Source organism: Pleurodeles waltl, chromosome 2_2 (genome assembly GCF_031143425.1).
Source record: "Pleurodeles waltl isolate 20211129_DDA chromosome 2_2, aPleWal1.hap1.20221129, whole genome shotgun sequence".
Lineage (NCBI taxonomy): Eukaryota > Metazoa > Chordata > Amphibia > Caudata > Salamandridae > Pleurodeles > Pleurodeles waltl.
This window is the reverse complement of record NC_090439.1, coordinates 299700418-299722885: the sequence shown is the minus strand read 5'-3', so window position 1 is coordinate 299722885 and position 22468 is coordinate 299700418. Positions and strand designations below refer to the sequence as shown.

Genomic DNA, 22468 nt, shown 5'->3' with positions numbered 1-22468 from the left:
CGCTCTAAGGAATACACTACACCTCCTGCCGAGCTGAGAGACTTCAAAACAACACCAGCAAACAAACTGGACACAGTTGGCATCAAACTAGAACTGATGGGGTGACTGGCAGTTACAGAAATGGAAGTGAGAGTAAGCCTGCATTGCCTGGTCTTTTTTCTGCCATCTTGTCTGTAGCTAATGCCTGAGGCCACTCTCTTGCATAGCTGCAAAGTTGACAATTTCCCTCTGTTTTTTTCCACCTTGCACATTTTATGACTATGCATGCTTCCTGCACCAGATTCTGTGCTCAGTGGCCAAGTTCTCCAAAAAGGTATGCTTGACATTAGATGTTCTTCTGAGTAGGAATACAACCTTCAATCTTGCTGGCATCACTTTTACCCCCTTTATTCAATTTTATAGCGAAGGATTTTGGTAGAGTCAGTTTCCCTTGGCGGTGAGAAGTACATTGTAGCATGAAATGACAAGTACCCACATTGGCCCACCCTAACTCTGCTAATTAAAAAAAATACATCTGTTTAGGCCATTATACAGTGGTCAGTTAAGCACTTTTTTCATGTTCACTGTTAACCATGTTTTTTGTGGAAAATCATTATTTTCTTTGTGTTTTTTTCCCTAGCTCTTTTATGCTGAGCATGCTTCCCACAGTTCTCATCATCGGTTTTTTGTTATATACATTGAGGCGGGGGCCAGCCGGTGGAAGACCAGGCAGAGGAATGGGTGGGCTCTTCAGTGTTGGTGAAACCACAGCTAAAGTGCTTAAAGATGAAATCGATGTCAAATTCAAAGATGTGGCAGGCTGTGAAGAAGCAAAGCTGGAAATTATGGAATTTGTTAATTTTCTCAAGAATCCAAAGCAGTATCAGGATCTTGGAGCTAAAATACCAAAGGTAAGATGTTTGCTCTCTATGAAGCTAAACAATTTGATTAGTGTGCTAGAGCCCCATTCATAACTCTGTGGCAGAGAAGGTATGCCTTCCTACAAATCAACCCATGCATCAATATAGCCTTCCCTGGACATAGTTTGGTAATCCAGCCTATGTGGTGGGCAAGTACAGAAAATGCGATTGAGACAAGCAGCTGCTCATTGATGGAGGAAATACTGTTTCCTGTTTTAAAAACTCCATTGGAAGAAGTAGGCTGAGTTGGGAATGGATGGGAGAGATAAAAGCAAGCCTCCTGATATTGATGACATTTTCTCACTGCATTATTTTCCTTCCCTAAAAACACAGACTTGGAATGTAGTATCTTACAAAGAGCATATACATACAGGTCCTAAACTCTGCCTAGCCACTTTAAGGGAAAATGGTTCAGATATGAGCTCTAATTTGTACAGTATCTCTTGTTTACTTAACAGCAGTTACCAATGACCAAAGACAACTTAATACAAGGCCAAAGATAAGATATAAGGAGTATTTTATAAAGATGAAAAACTTGTTTACAATCATTTGGTGAACGATAATCTCACTAATTGATTCTTAAAATAAATCGGGGTTTGCTCAAACGCCCACCACTCAAAATGTGTTTGGGCCTGTACAAACAAATAGGTGATGTTTTTAGGAAAAAGGAGGGCTGTGGTTCCAAATTTCATCTTCCATTTAATGTAAACCTTTCGGTAAGTTGGTGGCTGGCACCCCGACCACTGAATTCAGTTCAGGGTGGAACTGTTAAAGGTGAAACCGGTCTCAAGGTCAATATAGGTGGACCATTAGTACTTGAATGAGGCTAAACCCCTGAAGTGCAAATGGAAGTTTCAAACGGCAAGGGTCTGCATCCCGAAACTGGTCTGTGTTGATCAGTTTTTGATTGACTAGGATACACGGGCGACCAGAGGCAACTTCTTGAATCCATGGGGTAACCATTTGGTTTGGATAACTGCAGATAAGGTGAAGCCACAACTTCAACTGGAGATCCTTCTAGAACTGTAAAAGTTAGATACAATTCATGTAGTTTCAGCCTCAGAGGTTCTAGCCACAGCCAAGGGGACGCTTTCAGTTGGAGATGCACATGTTTGGGCTTGACAAAGTCTGAGATGGGATAGGATGGGACGGGGGCAATGCAGTTTATCAGACCCAGTCCTTGAATACCCTTTTCAGTTGCTTGACTTTCTGCTCCCAAAGGTTAGTTATAGTGGGCGTCAAACAGATGTGTCTATGTGGTTCCTGGTAGGCTCAAGTCCATAAGACAACCACCTCCATGTAGGCTTCAGTCATTTGGGCATTGGTGTTTCCCCTTCTTGTGTGAGTCTTCTGAGCAGTACAGCCTCCTCTTTTTCGAAGGTGGGTCAAAGCAGCAGGGCTTCTCCATTTCCTACCCTTGGTCTTACCTTGGGGGGCAAAATGCACTAGTCATGTCCCTGCTAAGTGTTTCTTTGGGCCTTGCCCCAGTGACATGTTCAGATGAAGTACATCTTACTGGTCAATGAAGCCATCACATTTCTTGCTTTGGCTCAGTGGCAGACAACTTGGTTCAGTCAAAGGCCATGCTTTTTATGTTTAAGTGCTTTCAATTAGAACTGTGCACCGTTTCTGCAGAGCATGGCAAAGGGACCAACACCAGATGGTTAGGTGAAAGTGGATTGCACTGGTATTCCATTATTCAAAACTTCTTTAGTGCTAGGCAATGCTGTCTATGGGGCCAGGAGGTAGAGGCTACATTTATGTCCCCTGCAGTCCACCAAACTTCTACAGGACCAGGGAGACTGATCTCCCTGTCAGAGTATCATGAAAGTTGTCACATCCACAACCATCACCTAGGCAGACAACATTTGGATTGCATTCTGCTCGCAGTGCACACCATACCATTGGGGAGGGTAATGTGAGAATCAAATTTCTGATGGACTTGGGGAGTTTTATAAGGGGATGCTGGTAGGCCCTCTCTCCTCTTGGGGTAATGTTTCTGCCTCTTAACTGTCAGCTGACAACTATCTTCCAGTTTATTATGAGAGTGCTATAGCCATCCTTGAGTAGTGAACTGCATCTCCTGGTCATTAAAGCTTAAGACCCCTCTATTGTTGACATTTTAAGTCCTGGCATTGAATTCACATGTTAAAGAGCCCACAGAAAAAAACAGGGCATGCCAAAAAAGATACAAGGTATTTTGACACCCCACCATCCTAAGGCATTTGTCAATAAAATTTGTGTAAAGAAATGGCTTTTTGCAGGATTCACCCTCACTTTTTGCCCAACTTTTGGTTACTTTGGACTGATGTTGCTGACTGTTCGACTCTGTAAGTGCACTGACTGTTACCAAACAGGCCTCAGTGCCAGTAATCTGACTCTTTAAAAGGTATATATTTAATTGGTCTACGGCCATTTGGCATAAGTTAACATACCTATAAGTCCCTGTTATATGGTACCAGGGGTACCCAGGGTTTGTAAGTGAAAGTGTTCCTAATGGACTGCAACACTGATTGTGCCACAGTGAGTGTGCCAGAGTAAAGCATGCCTTCCAGCCTGGCATTGCAGACTAGTAGAGCAGTTTTTAAACTGCTAACTCAACTTTGCCGTTTAAAGTAATGGCAAGGCCCAACCATTCCTTTTAAATTAGTACATTTGTCAACCTTGAAGTAGGCCTAATGAGCTCTATGGCAGGATGCTGTACATCAAAAAATTAGACATGTTTTTATGTGTCCTTACAGTAAAAACCCTGCATTTTTGTTTTTACTGTGGAAAGGCTAGTAGCCCCGTTGCCAAGTACAGAGTTACACTCTGAAAACTCAATAGTGCTAACTTGTGAATTTGCCTGCGAAGTATGGTACTTCAAGTTATCAAAATAATTGTTGTGTTAAACCCGACTTGTTGCTCAAGGCGCATTTTAATATAACCTTTGCACAAAAGGCACTTTATAAAGTTGCAACTTTTTCACCCAAAAGTTTCCACTGACCATTTATGTTTTCACACAAGCTGTTGTCCTCCAGACAGCCTTCTGCCTTTCTGGTAAGGTGTGACTGACTCTCAGGAAGGAGCACAAAGGGGCTGCTGTTGAAGAGCTGGGACCTCCTCCTGGCAGAAAGGACAAACAGAGTGTGAGCGCAAGGGCAAGCTTTAAATGGGAAGCTGCTTTTGAAGGGCAAATTGTGGTCACACCCCAGAGGAACTTCTCTTTTGTTTTGACAGATGGGCTGGCATCATGGACAGAGAGGGGAAGCTGCTGCTAAACCAGTTTTTCCATGTGTGTAGCCCCAAGGTAGCCATAGCTCTGGAATGGGCTAGGGAGCTTCACATGCCAAGAGAAGAGTTCTGCCATCTGGGCTAGCTAGGTGTCACACATCAAAGGAAGTAATCACTAGGTAGAAGGGAACCTGGTAGCTCATTGGCTTGTAGTTGCTGCATCCCCCTAGGGTACATCCTGGGCATAAAAGTGACACCCCTGGCACCCACACCTCAGATCACGTCTTAAGTGGAGAGGAGACCAAAGAAGTACTGCCCTGCTGTTCCCAGGAACCAGAAAGGAGAAGCTGCACCAAAGACTGGGCTGCGCCTGCTGCTTTTTAGGCTAGGAAAGAAATGGTTGTGCCTGTGGTGCCCTGCTAAAGGAAGAGTGGTCCCCAAACCCCAGACAGAAGTGATTGCAAGAGTTAGTTGGCTGTCTTCCTGTTACAGCTACATGGCCACTGAGGCTGATGAAACCTGCCTTGGTGAATTGGTAGCCATGAAAATCTGACCATTGAAGTCCAGCCTGGGAGACCAAGTCGTGCCCCTCAAAAGTTGTCCCTGAGTCTGCAAGATCCAGGAGAGTCATCCGAGTGCAGTTTGGTCTCCCAGCAAGGAAGGTATGGGCAGTTAAAGGGAACTGCTGGGTTCGCTGTGACCGGAGACAAGTAAACCAGTGGCAACATTTTTTTTTTTCTTTTTTTTGGCTGATCTTCATCTGGATTTGAAGGGATATCAGCCCTGTGGTCAAAGCTGCCTGAGCATGTTTGTGGACTGAGGGATGCCACTAAGGAGGCCCCCGTCACCTGCTAAGCTTCCTTGAGCATCTTCAGCATCCTTCATCCCTTGCATCAGGGCCACTTCATTAAGTTCTATGACGGTTCACCCATCGAGCCTGGTACTGTACTGGAGACTGCTTTGACTGCGAGGTAACTGTTCAGTGGGACATTGTTGGTCCCTGTGATTGGCTCTGTGCCAGAGTTGGTTGCAACAAGAGTGCCTTTATAGCCGTTTTCAAGTTATATGTTGTGGCCAACCCTAAAACGCGAGTCACAGTAGATTACAATGATTTATTGCTCTGAGTGAAACCTGTAACTTATTGTTTCTTTAAAAATTCATATCTCCGGAGCAGGTGGATTTTTGTCATTGAGGTGTCTATTTAAAGATAAAAATACAACCTATTGTTATAGATGTGCGTGAGATTTTTATCGGGTTGAGTTTTCTTCTTATTCAACTGCTTTGGAACTTCTTTATGATTTACACTTGTTCCTTTGATAAAGCCTGACTGCTGAGAGCCCCAACTACTCAGGGTTGAGCTAAGGTTTTCAAACAAACCTGACTCGATCCACTATGAATATGTGTCTTTATTACGCAACCACATTTATAAAAAACCACTTGCTCACAATGTGCAGAAAGGTATGCTTCATGTATGGGTTTAGTTGCAACCCCTGAAAAACTGAATTATATGAATCCCAGAAAGAGAGCTATGTCATTGCACATTACCACAAACATCATGTGCGAAGAATTGCTTGTCCCCATGTTTTTAAGTCTGCAGAAAAAAATGAGTGTTTTGTTTATTCAGTGTGATATGAAGGTAAAACGTGAAAAGCAGGATGTTTGGAGAAGGCAGCGACTAATTTGAGTTGGTGCTGTCTGGTGCTCGGCACCAGCACTTAATTGTTAACACCAGCACTTATGACAGCTGCTACATGATGGCGCTGTTTATGTAATTTAGAGATTAGCAGCACAATTGTTTCTTAATTCAATATACATTAAAAACAAGTAATACCTGCCGAACAAGCCATTTTTATAGCTTTAGGGCCCTCAAATAGTCCGAATTAACGTACTTGTAGCAGTATGCTGGTTTGTAGTTGTGCAGGTACTTTCAGCAGCGCTGGCAGGGGCAACGGGTGGTGCATGCTGCGGAGGCCTCCTGACTCTTCTTTTAACAGATTAAGCACAGGGAGAAGGAATGCTTTGTCTCATCAGGAACGCCTCGCTCCTCGAGTGTCTGTGCTGATAGCGCAGCTGCAAGGTGTCCCAAAGCACATATTAATCCTCACAAAGCTGAGGCCCTGTACCAGGCCCAGTGTAGTAGACTTGCTTGTTTATCCTCATGAAGATAGTTGACTTGCATACAGCGCAAGGACAACTAAGAAATGAAAAGGTGAAATACAGGCATTAAAGTTCTTAAGGTAATAATTTCTTGGGACCTGCTCACTGCGATGATAACAGACCCTGCATTATTGAAGTATTGCCAGTGGAGACGCTTAGTGCTGCTTTGTTGCAACATTTATATGTATTTAGGTGCATAGAGGGTGGATCCCTTTGACTCAGCATCTGTGATCGGTTTAGGTCTGCCTGATAGCTGTGTCTGAGCAAACATCATTATTTCTGCAGTGTTTTTTTGTTATGTACATGCACAAAGGTTCTCGTGCCTAATTTAATCAGATTGTGAATAAAAGATGAAGCCCATGCAAGATCCATGACAATTGCTTTTTAGCTCTTAATACGTGTGACGAAGCTATGCGCAAAGTTTCCTTTCTTCTGTTAATAGAACATTCAGTGTAAGTCTGAGTAATCACACAGCTGATTGTTGGTGTTACCTTAGGATGAATTCTGTGATTTCAAAAGATATTGTTCCATCTTCACATAATAATTTCTGTTGATGTGCTTATTGGATACCTTAAGTGCTTTGATCCTTAGAAATTGGGAGGCTTCTCATATTTAGATAAGCTCACTCCAGGCGTGTTTCAGGAGTCTGCAGAAAACTTAGAAATGTATGTTAGCGTATGCACTTAATTTGCATAGACTACTTTCTTAGAATGCACAAAAACTTCAGAAGTACAGCTGGGAAGCTTTGTCAGTTGAATGTGTAAATGTAACTCATAAGTGCATTTGCATTTTTTTAGGGTTTCTTTATGTTCAATGGCATGTGTAGCAGCAGATACACGTGCTTTGCATAGTCTGCCATCTAGTGTTGGGCTCGGAGTGTTACAGGTTGTTTTTTTTCAAAGAAGCTTTTTCAAGTCACAAGATCGAGCGACTCATCCTCTCGCTGATAGTGCGCATGGTCATCGAGCCCTTTGTTAGATAATTTTCTTTCCGCTGTCTGGTTCGGACGTATTTTCTCTCAATCCGGTGAATCTTGATTTGGAAATTCAAAATGTAATATCGTCAGTATTGCTTTCGATCATGTTTCCAAATATACTCGATCCGATTTAGACCGTCAGGTCTCGCCTTTTAAAGGCCTGCTTTCATGTGAGTCTGATGGAATGAACTCCGTTTCAATTCTGTCCTCTGTGTCACGCAAAAGTTCCGTACACTGATCAGCACTCAGTGTGTAACTTTTGTCTATCTCTAGACCATCAAGAAGACAATTGCGACACCTGTAGATCTTTTCAATCTAAGAAGACTCTTGGGCACGTAGAGTTCATCGTCTCAAGATGGCGTTGAAACCAAGAGAAGACACACCAGACATCTTCAGTGAAGAACATGCTCAAGAGGAGGTGCGGCATAGGGCAGTCTTTTCCGTCCAAGACTCCGAAGAACATTCAGATGACGACAGCCACTACGTTCCTGTGGCGCAGTACGTGAGTACAACTGCCCCATCACACCACACAAAAGTTACTAAAAAGACTCCAGCACTGGTCGTCGAGCCTCCACAGCCTTCAGGCCATGGTTGGATTCAAAAGCAAAGTCTGGATGACGAACTTTGAGGTTCGGCACCGAGATTTAAGACTAAGGTGCACTTGTCTTTGACCAAACAGACTCCCACACCAATTTGGTAGTCGAGCCGAAAATCCAAAAAAATCTACTTCGGAGCTGAAAAGGATTACACCACCTTCAGTTTGACCAAAACAAAAGATTTGGGCGTTGAAAGCCAGGGGTAGTGAAGAAACTATTTCTACCCAGGAATCCATAGACATTTAACCTATTCTAGAGGTGATGGACGCCAAGCAAAGGAAAATACTTATTCAGAAGGACACAGGAAATATAACTGCCTTCCCTCCAATGTCCTTTAAAAGAAAACTTACTCTTAGAGACACTTCAAAAGATGCCCCTCCATCAAAGAATGTCTATAAGCAGAAACAACAGGGAGAGGCTTCATCGCAGAAACAGCCTTCTCTGACACATTCTCCTGTTCCTCCACCACCACCTCTACCACCATCACCCACATATGAGGCACAGTCATCACCACATACATCCTCGGTTTCACCACATGGGGATTATTTTAGTGATGATCAACAGGACACAGATCCATGGGACACATAGGACTCTGATCCCATATTACCGAATGACCCTCCGTTGTATCCTGCCAGACCCTCACCACCAGAGGACACTACAGCATATAATCAAGTAGTGGCTAGAGCTGCAGCATACCATAATGTGCAAATGCACACTTATCACATAGAGCAGGATTTTCTGTTTGACACACTAGCATCAACACACAAGCAATATGAATGTCTTCCTATGGTGCGGCACTTAGACGAGAAGACCACTCCGGAATGAGAGAATGTCCGGTAGCCCCAGATTGGGATGCACTAATGGAAACTTTCGAGACACAAAGTAAGGAAGAAGGTGGGTAGGAAAAAGTACACAAAGGAATAGATATGTCATAACCCCCCAAAGTTGCAAAGACTAGAGCAATAGTAAAAATTTACGACCTGGTAACCAAAAACCCCATGTATAATTGGAATAGATGACCAATTGGTAGATAAAAGTTAAGTAGAGATGTTAAACAGTTAAAAGTTGTAACAGGCAATAAAACGTTACAATTTACTGTATAAAAATGTTAAAAGAAAACGTTAAAATACGGTTCTGTATCGCATAACAAATGAGATAGAAAGATGTTAAAAAAAATTGCAATGTATGTACCGCCTTGACAACAATAAAAAAATGTGTTTAAAAAAAAAAAAAAATGAATGTCTTCCTATGCTCCCAGGCATGATCAGACATGCTGCTGATATCTTTCAATAGCCTGTTAAAGCTAGGATTATCACTCCTAGAGTGGACAAGAAATATAAACCAGCAGCCTCAGACCCTGTGTTTATAAGAGCTCAACTTCCTCCTGATTAAATTTTAGTTGGTGCAGTGGGAAAAAGGGCCAACACACAGGATATACCCCTCCTCTTGATAAGGAAAGCAGGAAAATAGATGCAGCTGGCAAAAGGGTGGCCTCACAAGCTGCAAATCACTGGAGGATAGCCAATTCACAAGCTCCATTGGCTAGATTAGACAGAGCACACTGGGACAAAGTGGAAGAGCTATTACAGTACCTCCCTCCAGAACACCAAAAGAGAGGACTGCAAATAGTTAATGAAGGGCGAGCAATATCGAACAATGTTATTAGATCCGCTATGGACGCAGCTGATATGGCAGCTAGGTCAGTTAATACCAGTGTGCTTATTAGTAGACATGCCTGGTTGAGATGTTCAGGTTTTAAACCTGGGATACAACAGGCAGTTTTAAACATGCGATTTGATAAGCAGCATTTATTTGGCCCTGAAGTCGACGCAGTAATTGACAAATTCAAAAGAGATTCAGAAACAGCTAAAACCATAGGGGCTTTGTACACCACACCCACCAGGGGGAATATTCGGAAGCCACCATTTAGAGGGGGTTTCAACCTTCGGCCACGGAACTACCATCCACTCATCAAAAACAATCCTCACAATTCTACGCTAGAGGACCATTTAGAGGCTCCTATAGAGGATCTAACAGTATAGATAGAGAGAAACACTCCACATCCAGAGGTTCCTCACATCTAACAAACAGTGACTTTCTCACCATCCTGACAAAGCACACATCTCCTGTGGGAGGAAGACTGGTAAATTACTAGCCACAATGGCACAACATCACTACAGATCAGTGGGTTCGGTCAATTATCCAACATGGTTACTGACTAGAACTCACTTCTACTCCACCAAACAATCCACCTCGTTCAGACAAATTAAATCAAGAGCATCTCATCTATTAAAACAAGAAGTACAATCACTTCTACTCAAAGGTGCAATAGAAATGGTACCTTTAGCTCAACAATGGAAAGGAGTATATTCTCTATACTTCCTTATACCAAAATAAGGATGGTACTCTCAGACCAATTCTAGATATCTGACCACTCAATCAGTACATCCTTTCAGAGCATTTCCACAGGGTTACTCTTCAGGATGTCATTCCCCTATTAGAAAAACAGGATTACCTGACACCATTCAATCTAAAAGATGCTTACTTTCACATTGCCACACATCCAGCACATCGCAAATACCTAAGATTTGTGATAGCAGGCAGGCATTACCAGTTCAAAGTGCTACCTTTTAGAGTAACAACAGCACCAAGGTTATTCACCAAATGCCTCGCAGTGGTTGCAGCATACCTCAGAAGGCAACATATACATGTCTTTGCCTATCTGGACGACTGGCTCATAAAAGCCAGCACTATTCAAACCTCTCAACAGCACACACAATAAACAGTCAATACCCTACACAGTCTAGGGTTCACAATCAATTACCAAAAATCTCATCTCCAACCAGCGCAAATACAACTGTATCTGGGAGCAATTCTGAACACTCAATCAGGATTAGCCTACCAACACACACAAAGAATTCAAGCTTTCCATAATCTCACATCACAGCTACAATACAATCAAACTTACACAGTAAAACTTATCATGAAACTGTTGGGAATGATGGCATCCTGCATAGCAATAGTACCCAATGCACATCTAAACATGAGATCCCTGCAACAGTGTCTTTCACAGCGATGGCCTCAGGCACAGGGTCAACTTAACGATCTAGTGTTGTTAAACTGCCAAACTTACAACTCTCTACAATGGTGGAATCACACCAACTTATTAAAAGAGAGGCCATTTCAGGACCCTGTGCCACAGACCATAATCACCACAGATGCATCATCTCAGCAATCTTATGATACAGGGAGAATTGGACTCAGTCCTTGGAATTGCTGGCAGTGTTCTTAGCAGTCAAAGCACTCCTGCCACAGATCACAATTAAGACAGTGTTAATATGGACAGACAACATTGTATTATCTACATAAACAAGGGGGGGCACACCCATCTCAATTGTCCTTTCTAGCACAGACAATTTGGAAGTGGGCAATTCACAATCCCATTCACCTATTACCAGAGTATATCCCAGGGATACACAGCCAACTAGCGGACTTCTTAAGCAGGGCGCAGCAACAAATACACGAATGGGAGATTCACCCACAAGTAATTCAACAGTTGTTTCATATGTGGGGTACACCAAACATAGACCTTTTCACAACAAGCAAAAATGCAAAATGCCCAAACTTCACATCCAGGTACACACACCCTCGATCCAAGGGCAATGCTCTATGGATCAATTGGTCAGGTATATTTGTTTACGCCTTTCCCCCTCTTCCACTAATTCTATTTGTGGTCAACAAGATCCATCACACTTCCCTGACTTTGATACTCATAGCTCCCCCGTGGGCACGTCAACACTGGTACCCAACACTATTGTATCTATCTGTAGTACAAAATCATAAGCTTCCAAACAGACCAAACCTATTGACTCAAAACAAAGTTCAAATCACACATCCCAATCCCAGTATGCTCAACCTGGCGAATTGGCTCCTGAAGTCATAGAGTTTGGATATCTACAGCTTCCTTCAGAATGTATGGACATTCTAAAGGAAGCACATAAACCTACAACTAGGCAGTGCTATGCAGCTAAATGGAAACATTTTGTATATTACTGTCAACCCAAAAACATTGATCCACTTAACGCATCAGTACAGGATATTGTATGTTATTTGCTTTACTTACAAAAAGCAAATCTTGCATATTCATCTATTAAAATTCATTTAACAGCAATATCAGCCTACCTCCAAAACAGACAGCATATGTCTCTGTTTAGAATTCCTGTCACAAAAACTTTTATGGAAGGCCTTAAAAGAGTTATTCCACCTAGAGCTCCACCAGCTCCTGCTTGGAATCTTAAGATCGTGCTCACAAGGCTTATGGGTCCACCAGTTGAACCCATGAATTCTTGTGCTCTTCAGTTTCTTTAATGGAAAGTTGCTTTCCTGGTAGCAATTACTTCCTTAAGGAGAGTAAGTGAAATTCAAGCATTCACTTTAGAAGAACCCTTCTTCCAAATGTTCAAATACAAAATAGTACTTAGGACAAATCCAAAATTTCTACCCAAAGTGGTTTCACCATTTCACATCAGTCAGTCAGCGGAGTTACCAGTCTTCTTTCCACAGCCAGATTCAGTTGCTGAAAGAGCTCCCCACACTCTTAATCTCAAAAGAGCTCTCATGTGTTACATAGACAGAACAAAAGATTTTAGAAAATCTAAACAACTTTTTGTTTTTGGCTTTTCAACAGCCTCATAAAGGTAATCCTATTTTCAAATAAGGATTGGCCAGATGGTTAGAAAGTGTATTTAAATTGGTTATGTTAAAGCTAAAAGGCAACTATTAGTAACCCCTAAAGCACATTTTACTAGAAAGAAAGGAGCTTCAATGGCATTCTTAGGAAATATACCAATGGCAGACATATGTGAAGCAGCCACATGGTCCACACCACACACATTTACTAAACACTACTGTGCTGATGTGCTATCTCGCCAACAAGCAAATGTTGGTCAAGCGGTGCTTAAAACACTATTTCAGACTATTCCAACCCCTACAGGCTAGCCACCACTTACTTAGGAGGGACTACTTTTCAGTCTATGCAAAGCAAGTGCATCTAGCTACACATGCCATTGAACGGAATATGTCACTTGTCCAGTGTACATTTGTTTGTGACATGTAGTGCTGCAGATTCACATGTGCCCTTCCTCCTCCTCGGAAGCCGGTAGCTGTTGTGGTACTTTATTATGTAAATATGTATGTTCGATGGCATGTGTAGCTGCAGATATACATGCTGTGCATTATCCTGCCATCTAGTATTGGGCTCAGAGTGTTACAAGTTGTTTTTCTTCGAAGAAGTCATTTCGAGTCACGAGACCGAGGGCCTCCTCCCTTTCGGCTCCATTGCGCATGGGCGTCAACTCCATCTTAGATTGTTTTCTTTCCGCCATCGGGTTCAGACGTGTTCCTCTTCGCTCCGTATTTCGTATCGGGAAAGTTAGCTAAATATTGAAAATTTGACGGTGTTGTTCGCGCTCGGTACCGGTTTAGTGTTAGCGTATCAACACCGATAGTAGAAGCGCTCCGGCGGCCCTTCGGGGCTTCCACTCTTTAGTGGGGCCTGGTCGGCCCGACCGCATCCATCGTCGAAACTAATGGACCGGACCCCCTTCCGCTTCTGTCCGGAGTGCCACGCAAAGTATCCTTATACAGACCAACACTTGTGTCTATCACCGGAATACAGGAAGGATACTTGCGAGGCCTGTCGGGCATTTCGATCAATAAAGACCCTATGCGATCAAAGAGCCAGAAGACTGCAAATGGCGTCGACACCAAGAGAACAGATCGACATTGAAGAGGAGGAAAGAATCTCCATCCAGGAAACGGACTCAGACGACTCCGAAAGTGAGCGACCGGGGACAACGCAGAAAACTGTGAGTAAAACTGCCCCGTCCAAGACTCACTCCAAGATCATAAAGGCCAAGGGGATGCCACCGCCAGCAGGCTATGGCTTAACCCATCGAAAACACGGTGACCAACCATCGGCACCGAAAAAGGCCACACAACTGCCGAAGACATCCGACTCCGGTCGAGATTCAGGCTCCGAACGATCTCGTCACCGAGAGTTTGACACACCCAAGGTGAAAAAAGTTACCTCGGAACCGAAAAAGACTGTTTCGAAACCTTCGGTACCGAAAAAAGCAGCCTCTGAGCCGAAATTAGGCTCTTACACAGAAGAGCAAGGAATTTCCAGCCAAATGCATGAACATAGATTTGAGCAGGAAATTAGTATGGGAGATCCAGACCATACCCAAAGGAGGCTGCATTTCCAGAAAGAGACTGGTAAAATACAAACTCTTCCTCCAATTAAAATCAAAAGAAAGCTGGCATTTCAGGAGTCAGAAATGCAGCCAAAGGCAAAGGTAGCAAGAGATAAAACACCACCACCAAGGTTTTCGCCACAGCCTTCTCCACTACATTCACCACAGCTGTCACCGGTAACAACACCCCCAATGCAGTCACCGACACATACGGGGATGACACAGGATGACCCGGATGCATGGGGCTTATATGATGCACCGGTCTCCGACAACAGTCCAGATTGTTACCCGACAAGGCTGTCACCTCCAGAGGACAGCACTGCATACACGCAGGTATTATCAAGGGCAGCTACATTCCACAATGTAGCAATGCATTCGGAGCCAATAGAGGATGACTTCCTATTTAACACCTTGGCATCCACCCACAGTTCCTACCAAAGTCTGCCAATGCTCCCAGGCATGCTCAAGCACGCAAAACAAGTCTTCCAGGAGCCAGTGAAAGGAGGGTCTATCACGCCTAGGGTGGAAAAAAAATACAAACCTCCCCCAACGGACCCTGAGTTTATAACACAGCAACTGACACCAGATTCAGTGGTCGTGGGAGCAGCAAGAAAGAGGGCAAACTCTCAACCGTCAGGGGACGCACCACCGCCTGACAAAGAGAGTAGGAAGTTCGATGCAGCGGGCAAACGAGTGGCAGCACAGACAGCCAATCAATGGCGCATCGCAAACTCGCAAGCCCTACTAGCTCGCTACGACAGGGCACACTGGGACGAGATGCAACACATTATACAGCACTTACCCAAGGAACACCAGAAACGTGCCCAAAAGGTTGTTGAAGAAGGACAAGCTATTTCCAACAACCAGATAAGGTCCGCATTGGATTCGGCAGACACAGCAGCACAGACAGTCAACACTGCGGTAACCATTCACAGGCATGCATGTTTACGGAGCTCAGGATTTAAACCGGAAATCCAGCAAGCTGTGTTAAACATGCCTTTTAACCAGGAACAATTGTTTGGGCCGGAGGTGGACACGGCAAGTGAATAATTAAAGAAGGACACAGACACGGCCAAAGCCATGGGCGCTCTCTACTCCCCACAAAGCAGAGGCACATTTAGAAAGCCACAATTTAGAGGGGGGTTTCGTACGCAAACACCAGAGCCTTCCACCTCACAAACCAGACCCACCTATCAGGGGCAGTACCAGAGAGGAGGGTTTCGAGGCTCATAAAGGGGTGGACAATTCCCAAGAGCACGGGGAAAATTCCAAAGCCCTAAAACAAGTCAAACCAAACAGTGACTTCAATGTCACAAACCCCCAACACTTAACACAAGTGGGGGGGCGACTTACGGCATACTACAAACATAACTACGGACGCATGGGTCCTAGCCATTATCCAACATGGTTATTGCATAGAATTCATAAATTTCCCACCAGATGTGCCCCCAAGAGCACACAATATGTCCAAACAACACTTAGACCTGTTACAACTATAAGTCCAAGCATTGTTACAAAAACAAGCAATAGAATTAGTACCCAACCATCAAATAGGAACAGGTGTCTACTCACTATATTTCCTAATTCCAAAGAAAGACAAAATGTTGAGACCCATATTAGACCTCAGAACGCTGAATCTCTACATCAAATCAGATCACTTCCACATGGTAACTAACACTTCAAGACGTGATTCCCTTGCTCAAAAAACAGGACTACATGTCAACGTTCGATCTGAAGGATGCATATTTCCACATACCCATACATCCTTCACACAGGAAATACTTAAGGTTTGTAATCCACGGCGTGCATTATCAATTCAAGGTGCTACAGTTCGGGATAACAACAGCCCCAAGGGTATTCACAAAATGCCTTGCAGTAGTAGCCGCTCATATAAGGAGACAGCACATGCACGTGTTCCCATACTTAGACGATTGGTTAATAAAAACCAGCACTCAGCAACAGTGTCTTCTTCACACGCAATACGTTATAGAAACTCTACACAAACTAGGGTTTTCTATAAATTACCAAAAATCACATCTACAACCATCCCAGATACAACAATACTTGGGAGCAACACTCAATACACAAAAAGCGATTGCCACTCCAAGTCCGCATAGGGTACAAGCGTTCCAAAATCTAGCATTAAACATGCAGCCAAACCAACACTACCAAGTGAGGTTTGTAATGAAACTTCTAGGCATGATATCTTCATGCATAGCCATTGTCCCAAACGCAAGATTACACATGCAGCCCTTACAACAGTGCCTAGCAAAACAATGGACACAAGCTCAGGGTCAACTCCAAGATCTAGTGTTGGTAGACCGCCAGACACACTTCTCGCTTCCATGGTGAAACTCTATAAATTTAAACCAAGGGCGGCCATTCCAAGACCCAGTGCCTTAATACGTGATCACAACAGATGCTTCCATGATAGGGTGGGGAGCACACCTCAACAAGCACATCAAACAGGGACAATGGGACAATCAACAAAAAGAACTGCACATAAATCATTTAGAACTATTGGCAGTGTTACTAGCATTGAAAGCATTTCAACCACTGATAGCCCACAAATACATTCTTATAAAAACCGACAACATGACGACAATGTATTACCTCAACAAACAAGGAGGGACACACTTGTCACAACTGTGTCTCTTAGCTCAGAAAATTTGGCATTGGGCAATTCACAATCACATTTGCCTAATAGCACAATACATCCCAGGCATTCAAAACCAGTTAGCCGACAATCTCAATCGAGATTATCAACAAACACTCGAATGGGAAATTCATCCCCAGATCCTACAAGATTACTTTCGAAGCTGGGGAACACCAAAAATAGACCTATTCGCAACAAAAGAAAACGCAAAATGCCATAACTTCGCGTCCAGGTTCCCACACCCTCAGTCCAAGGGCAATGCGTTATGGATCAGTTGGTCAGAGATATTTGCTTACTCTTTCCCCCCTCTCCCACTCATTCCTTATCTGGTAAACAAACTGAGTCAAAACAAACTCAAACTAATACTCATAGCACCAACTTGGGCTCGCCAACCGTGGTACACAACACTGCTGGACCTATCAGTAGTACCTCACGTCAAATTACCACACAGGCCAGATCTGTTAACTCAACACAAACAACAGATCAGACACCCGAATCCAGCATCGCTCAATCTAGCAATCTGGCTCCTGAAGTCTTAGAATTTGGACACTTAGACCTTACACAAGAATGTATGGAGGTCATTTAAACAAGCTAGGAAACCTACTACAAGACATTGTTATGCAAACAAATGGAAAAGATTTGTTTACTATTGCCACAATAATCAAATTCAACCACTACAGGCTTCCACAAAGAACATTGTAAGTTACTTATTACACTTACAAAAGTCTAAACTAGCATTCTCTTCTATTAAAATACATCTCACAGCAATATCTGCCTATCTGCAGATTACACATTCAACATCGCTTTTTAGAATCCCAGTTATCAAAGCATTTATGGAGGGATTAAAGCGAATCATACCACCGAGAACACCACCAGTACCTTCATGGAACCTTAATATTGTATTAACACGACTCATGGGACCACCATTTGAACCCATGCACTCTTGTGAAATGCAATACTTAACTTGGAAGGTAGCCTTCCTAATAGCTATCACATCTCTTAAGTGATAAGAGTAAGTGAGATACAAGCATTCACTATACAAGAACCCTTTATACAAATACATAAACATAAAGTGGTTCTCCGTACAAATCCCAAATTCTTACCAAAGGTTATATCACCATTCCACCTAAACCAAACAGTGGAACTCCCAGTCTTCTTTCCACAACCAGACTCAGTAGCCGAAAGAGCCTTACATACATTAGACCTAAAAAGAGCACTAATGTATTACATTGACAGAACAAAACAGTTTTGCAAAACGAAACAATTGTTTGTAGCCTTCCAAAAACCTCATGCAGGAAATCCTATATCCAAGCAAGGCATTGCCAGATGGATAGTGAAATGTATTCAAACTTGCTATATTAACGCAAAAAGAGATCTACCTATTACACCAAGAGCGCATTCCACTAGAAAAAAAGGCGCCACAATGGCTTTTCTAGGAAATATACCTATGACAAAAATTTGTAAGGCAGCCACATGGTCTACGCCTTATACATTCACAAAACATTACTGTGTAGATGTGTTAACAACACAACAACCCACAGTAGGACAGGCTGTAGCACGAACATTATTTCAAACAACTTCAACTCCTACAGGCTAAGCCACCGCTTTTGGGGAGATTACTGCTTATTAGTCTATGCACGGCATGTGTATCTGCAGCTACACATGCCATCGAATGGAAAATGTCACTTACCCAGTGTACATCTGTTCGTGGCATGAGACGCTGCAGATTCACATGCACCCTCCCACCTCCTCGGGAGCCTGTAGCCGTTATAAGTTGAATGAAAATTGTAAATTTGTAAATAAATACTATTTTAATACACATTATGTACATACATACTTACTCCATTGCATGGGCACTTTTAGTATATTCACAACTCCTACCACACCCTCTGCGGGGAAAACAATCTAAGATGGAGTCGACGCCCATGTGCAATGGAGCCGAAAGGGAGGAGTCCCTCGGTCTCTTGACTCGAAAAGACTTCTTCGAAGAAAAACAACTTGTAACACTCCGAACCCAACACTAGATGGCAGGATAATGCACATCATGTGAATCTGCAGCGTCTCATGCCACGAACAGATGTACACTGGGTAAGTGACATTTTCCATACATTGCATGGACATCTTCTTTACTTACTACATATTATTATATTGTATTGTAATAGTATTTATATAGCGCTTACTACCACTAACAAGGTGTCAAAGCACTTTTAGGCGAGTAGCATGCTACTCCAGAACCCAAAAGGAATTAGTGGTGGATTAGTATAGGGAAATATGAGTACAGTTTTAGTATTATTATGAGTTAATTTGAGCAGAGGATATGTGAGTTCGGATTGACTGGAGTAATGGAGGGGTAGAGGAGGGAAGAATCCAGAAGTGTTAATTGGGAGTTTATAGTAATAGGATTTAGGCTTGGGATGAGTAAAGGGGGGATGTAGGAGAGAAGAGTCTGTGGAAAAGGTTAGGGAGATCATAATAGCAGGAGGGGTTTTGGATGAAAATACATAGTAAGGGAATATATGTTCAATGAATATAATAAACAGTCATGGATAAATAACTTTTCTAAAATTTATTTATCTTTACTCAATTTTGAATAGCCAAATGCCTATGAAAATAAGCATTTGATCAGTGTGATATAAAATGAGAACAGGGATTCATAATTATCTAATATAACAACTTATCTAGGAGCTTTGCAATGACCTATGAACATTTTAAGCATAGAATATTATATATATGTTCGATGGCATGTGTAGCTGCAGATACACATGCTGTGCATTATCCTGCCATCTAGTGTTGGGCTCGGAGTGTTACAAGTTGTTTTTCTTCGAAGAAGTCTTTTCGAGCCACGAGACTGAGGGACTCCTCCCTTTCGGCTCCATTGCGCATGGGCGTCTACTCCATCTTAGATTGTTTTCTTTCCGCCATCGGGTTCGGACGTGTTCCTCTTCGCTCTGTGTTTTTGTTCGGAAAAGATAGTTATCAATGAGAAAATTCTACGGTATTGTTTGTGCTCGGTACCGGGTTAGTGCTAGCACATCGACACCGAAGAAAGAAGAGCTCCGGCAGCCCTTTGGGGCTTCCACTCCTCGGCGGGGCCTGGTCGGCCCGACCGCGTCCATCTTCAAGGCTCATGGAACGGATCCGCTTCTGCCCCAACTGCCACGCTAAGTATCCTTATACAGACCAACACTTGGTCTGTAATCTGTGTTTGTCCCCCGAACACAAAGAGGATACGTGCGAGGCCTGTCGGGCATTTCGATCCAAGAAGACACTGCGTGATCGTCAAGCTCGAAGACTTCATATGGCGTCGACACAGGCAGGACACCCCGACGTCGAAGAAGAGGAGGCTTTCTCCATTCCAGATTCGGACTTGGACGAGCCCGAGAGTGAGCAGCCGACGAGGCAACAAACTGTGAGTAAATCAGCCCCGGCAAAATCTCACTCAAAAATCATGAAGGCCCAGGGGACGCCACCGCCAACAGGCCATGGCCCTACCTGAAAACACAGTGACCAAACATCGGCACCGAAAAAGGCCTCCCAGCAGCCGAAGACATCCGACTCCGGTCGAGATACCGGCTCCGAACAGACTCTGCACCGAGATACCGGTTCCGACCAGACTCGACACCGAGAGATTGGTACCCCGAAGGCCAAAAAGGTTTCCTCGGAACCGAAAAAGACTACTGAAAAGGTTTTGGTACCGAAACATGCAGCCTCGGAGCCGAAACTCAGCTCCTATACAGAAGAACCGGGCCTTTCCTCACAATTACAAGGCCACAGGTTTGAACAAGAACTGGGCATGGGAGAGCCAGACCATACCCAGAGGAGGCTCCATATACAAAAAGACACGGGGGAAAATCAGAACTCTTCCTCCAATAAAGAGGAAGCGGACGCTCGCATTCCATGAGGCGGAAATGCAGCCAAAAGCAAAAGTGGCTAAAGAAAAAACACCACCACAGTTTTCTCCACAGCTATTGCCACCGCACTCGCCACATCTGTCCCCAGTAGCAACACCCCCAATGATGCAGTCACCAACGCACACAAGGATGAGCCAAGATGACCCGGATGCATGGGATTTGTATGATGCACCGGTCTCAGATAATAGTCCAGATTGCTACCCGGCAAGGCCATCACCACCGGAGGACAGTACTGCTTACATGCAGGTGGTTTCCAGGGCAGCTACTTTTCATAACGTAGCATTGCATGCAGAGCCCATAGAAGATAACTTCTTGTTCAGTACCCTGTCATCTACTCACAGCCAATACCAAAGCTTACCAATGTTACCAGGCATGTTAAAACACGCCAAACAGGTGTTTCAAGACCCTGTCAAGAGCAGAGCCATTACACCTAGGGTGGAGAAGAAATATAAACCTCCCCCTACGGACCCGGTGTACATTACACAACACTTAACTCCTGATTCGGTGGTAGTAGGAGCAGCCCGGAAGAGGGCAAACTCACAAACTTCTGGAGACGCACCACCACCCGACAAAGAAAGTCGGAAATTCGATGCAGCAGGCAAAAGGGTGGCAGCACAGGCAGCCAATCAATGGCGAATTGCCAATTCGCAAGCTCTACTGGCCAGATACGAAAGGGCACATTGGGACGAAATGCAGCATTTCATTCAACACCTTCCCAAAGAGTTCCAGAAACGTGCCCAACAGGTTGTCGAGGAGGGCCAAACTATCTCCAACAACCAAATAAGGTCGGCTATGGACTCAGCAGACATGGCGGCCAGGACAGTAAACACGGCTGTAACCATTAGGAGACACACGTGGCTACGCACCTCCGGATTTAAGCCAGAAATCCAGCAGGCTGTGCTGAATATGCCTTTCAACGGACAACAATTGTTTGGGCCGGAGGTGGATACAGCGATAGACAAACTGAAGACAGACACTGACACGGCCAAAGCCATGGGCGCGCTATACTCCCCACAGAGCAGAGGCACTTTTAGGAAGCCGCACTTTAGAGGGGGGTTTCGGGCTCTGAGCACAGAGCCCTCCACCTCATAAGTTAGACCCACATACCAGGGCCAATATCCAAGAGGAGGTTTTCGGGGACAATATAGGGTGGATAGTTCCCTAAAACAAGAGGGAAATTCCAAAGCCCAAAAACCCCACAGACTAAACAGTGACTCCAACGTCACAAACCCACAACACCAGTTGGGGGGAGGCTCGCAGATTATTACCAAAACTGGAAACACATAACTACGGATGCGTGGGTCCTAGCCATTATCCAACATGGTTATTGCATTGAATTCCTACATTTGCCACCAGATGTGCCTCCAAGAGCACACAGCATGTCCAAACAACACTTAGATCTGTTACAACTAGAAGTCCAAGCATTGTTACAAAAGGAAGCAATAGAACTAGTACCCAACCATCAAAAAGGAACAGGAGTTTACTCCCTGTATTTCCTAAATCCAAAAAAGGACAAAACACTGAGACCCGTATTAGACCTCAGAACACAAAATCATTACATCAAATCAGATCATTTTCACATGTTGACACTTCAAGACATGATTCCCTTGCTCAAACAACAGGACTACATGTCAACATTAGATCTCAAAGATGCTTATTTCCACATACCCATACATCCTTCCCACAGGAAATACTTGAGGTTCGTAATCCAAGGCGTGCATTACCAATTCAAAGTGCTACCGTTCGGCATCACAACAGCCCCAAGGGTATTCACAAAATGTCTTGCAGTAGTAGCTGCTCACATCA

General features: G+C 43.8%; 1 protein-coding gene across 4 annotated transcripts in view; it reads left to right on the top strand.

The window, feature by feature from the left end:
• Window positions 1-22468, top strand: part of AFG3L2 (AFG3 like matrix AAA peptidase subunit 2) — a 336314-nt gene that overhangs the window by 159632 nt on the left and 154214 nt on the right. For all 4 annotated transcript variants that reach the window (XM_069219758.1, XM_069219759.1, XM_069219757.1 and 1 more), the window contains one exon: window positions 620-890. In XM_069219758.1, the coding sequence (XP_069075859.1) occupies window positions 620-890 (271 nt within the window). The remainder of the gene's footprint in view (window positions 1-619; window positions 891-22468) is intronic.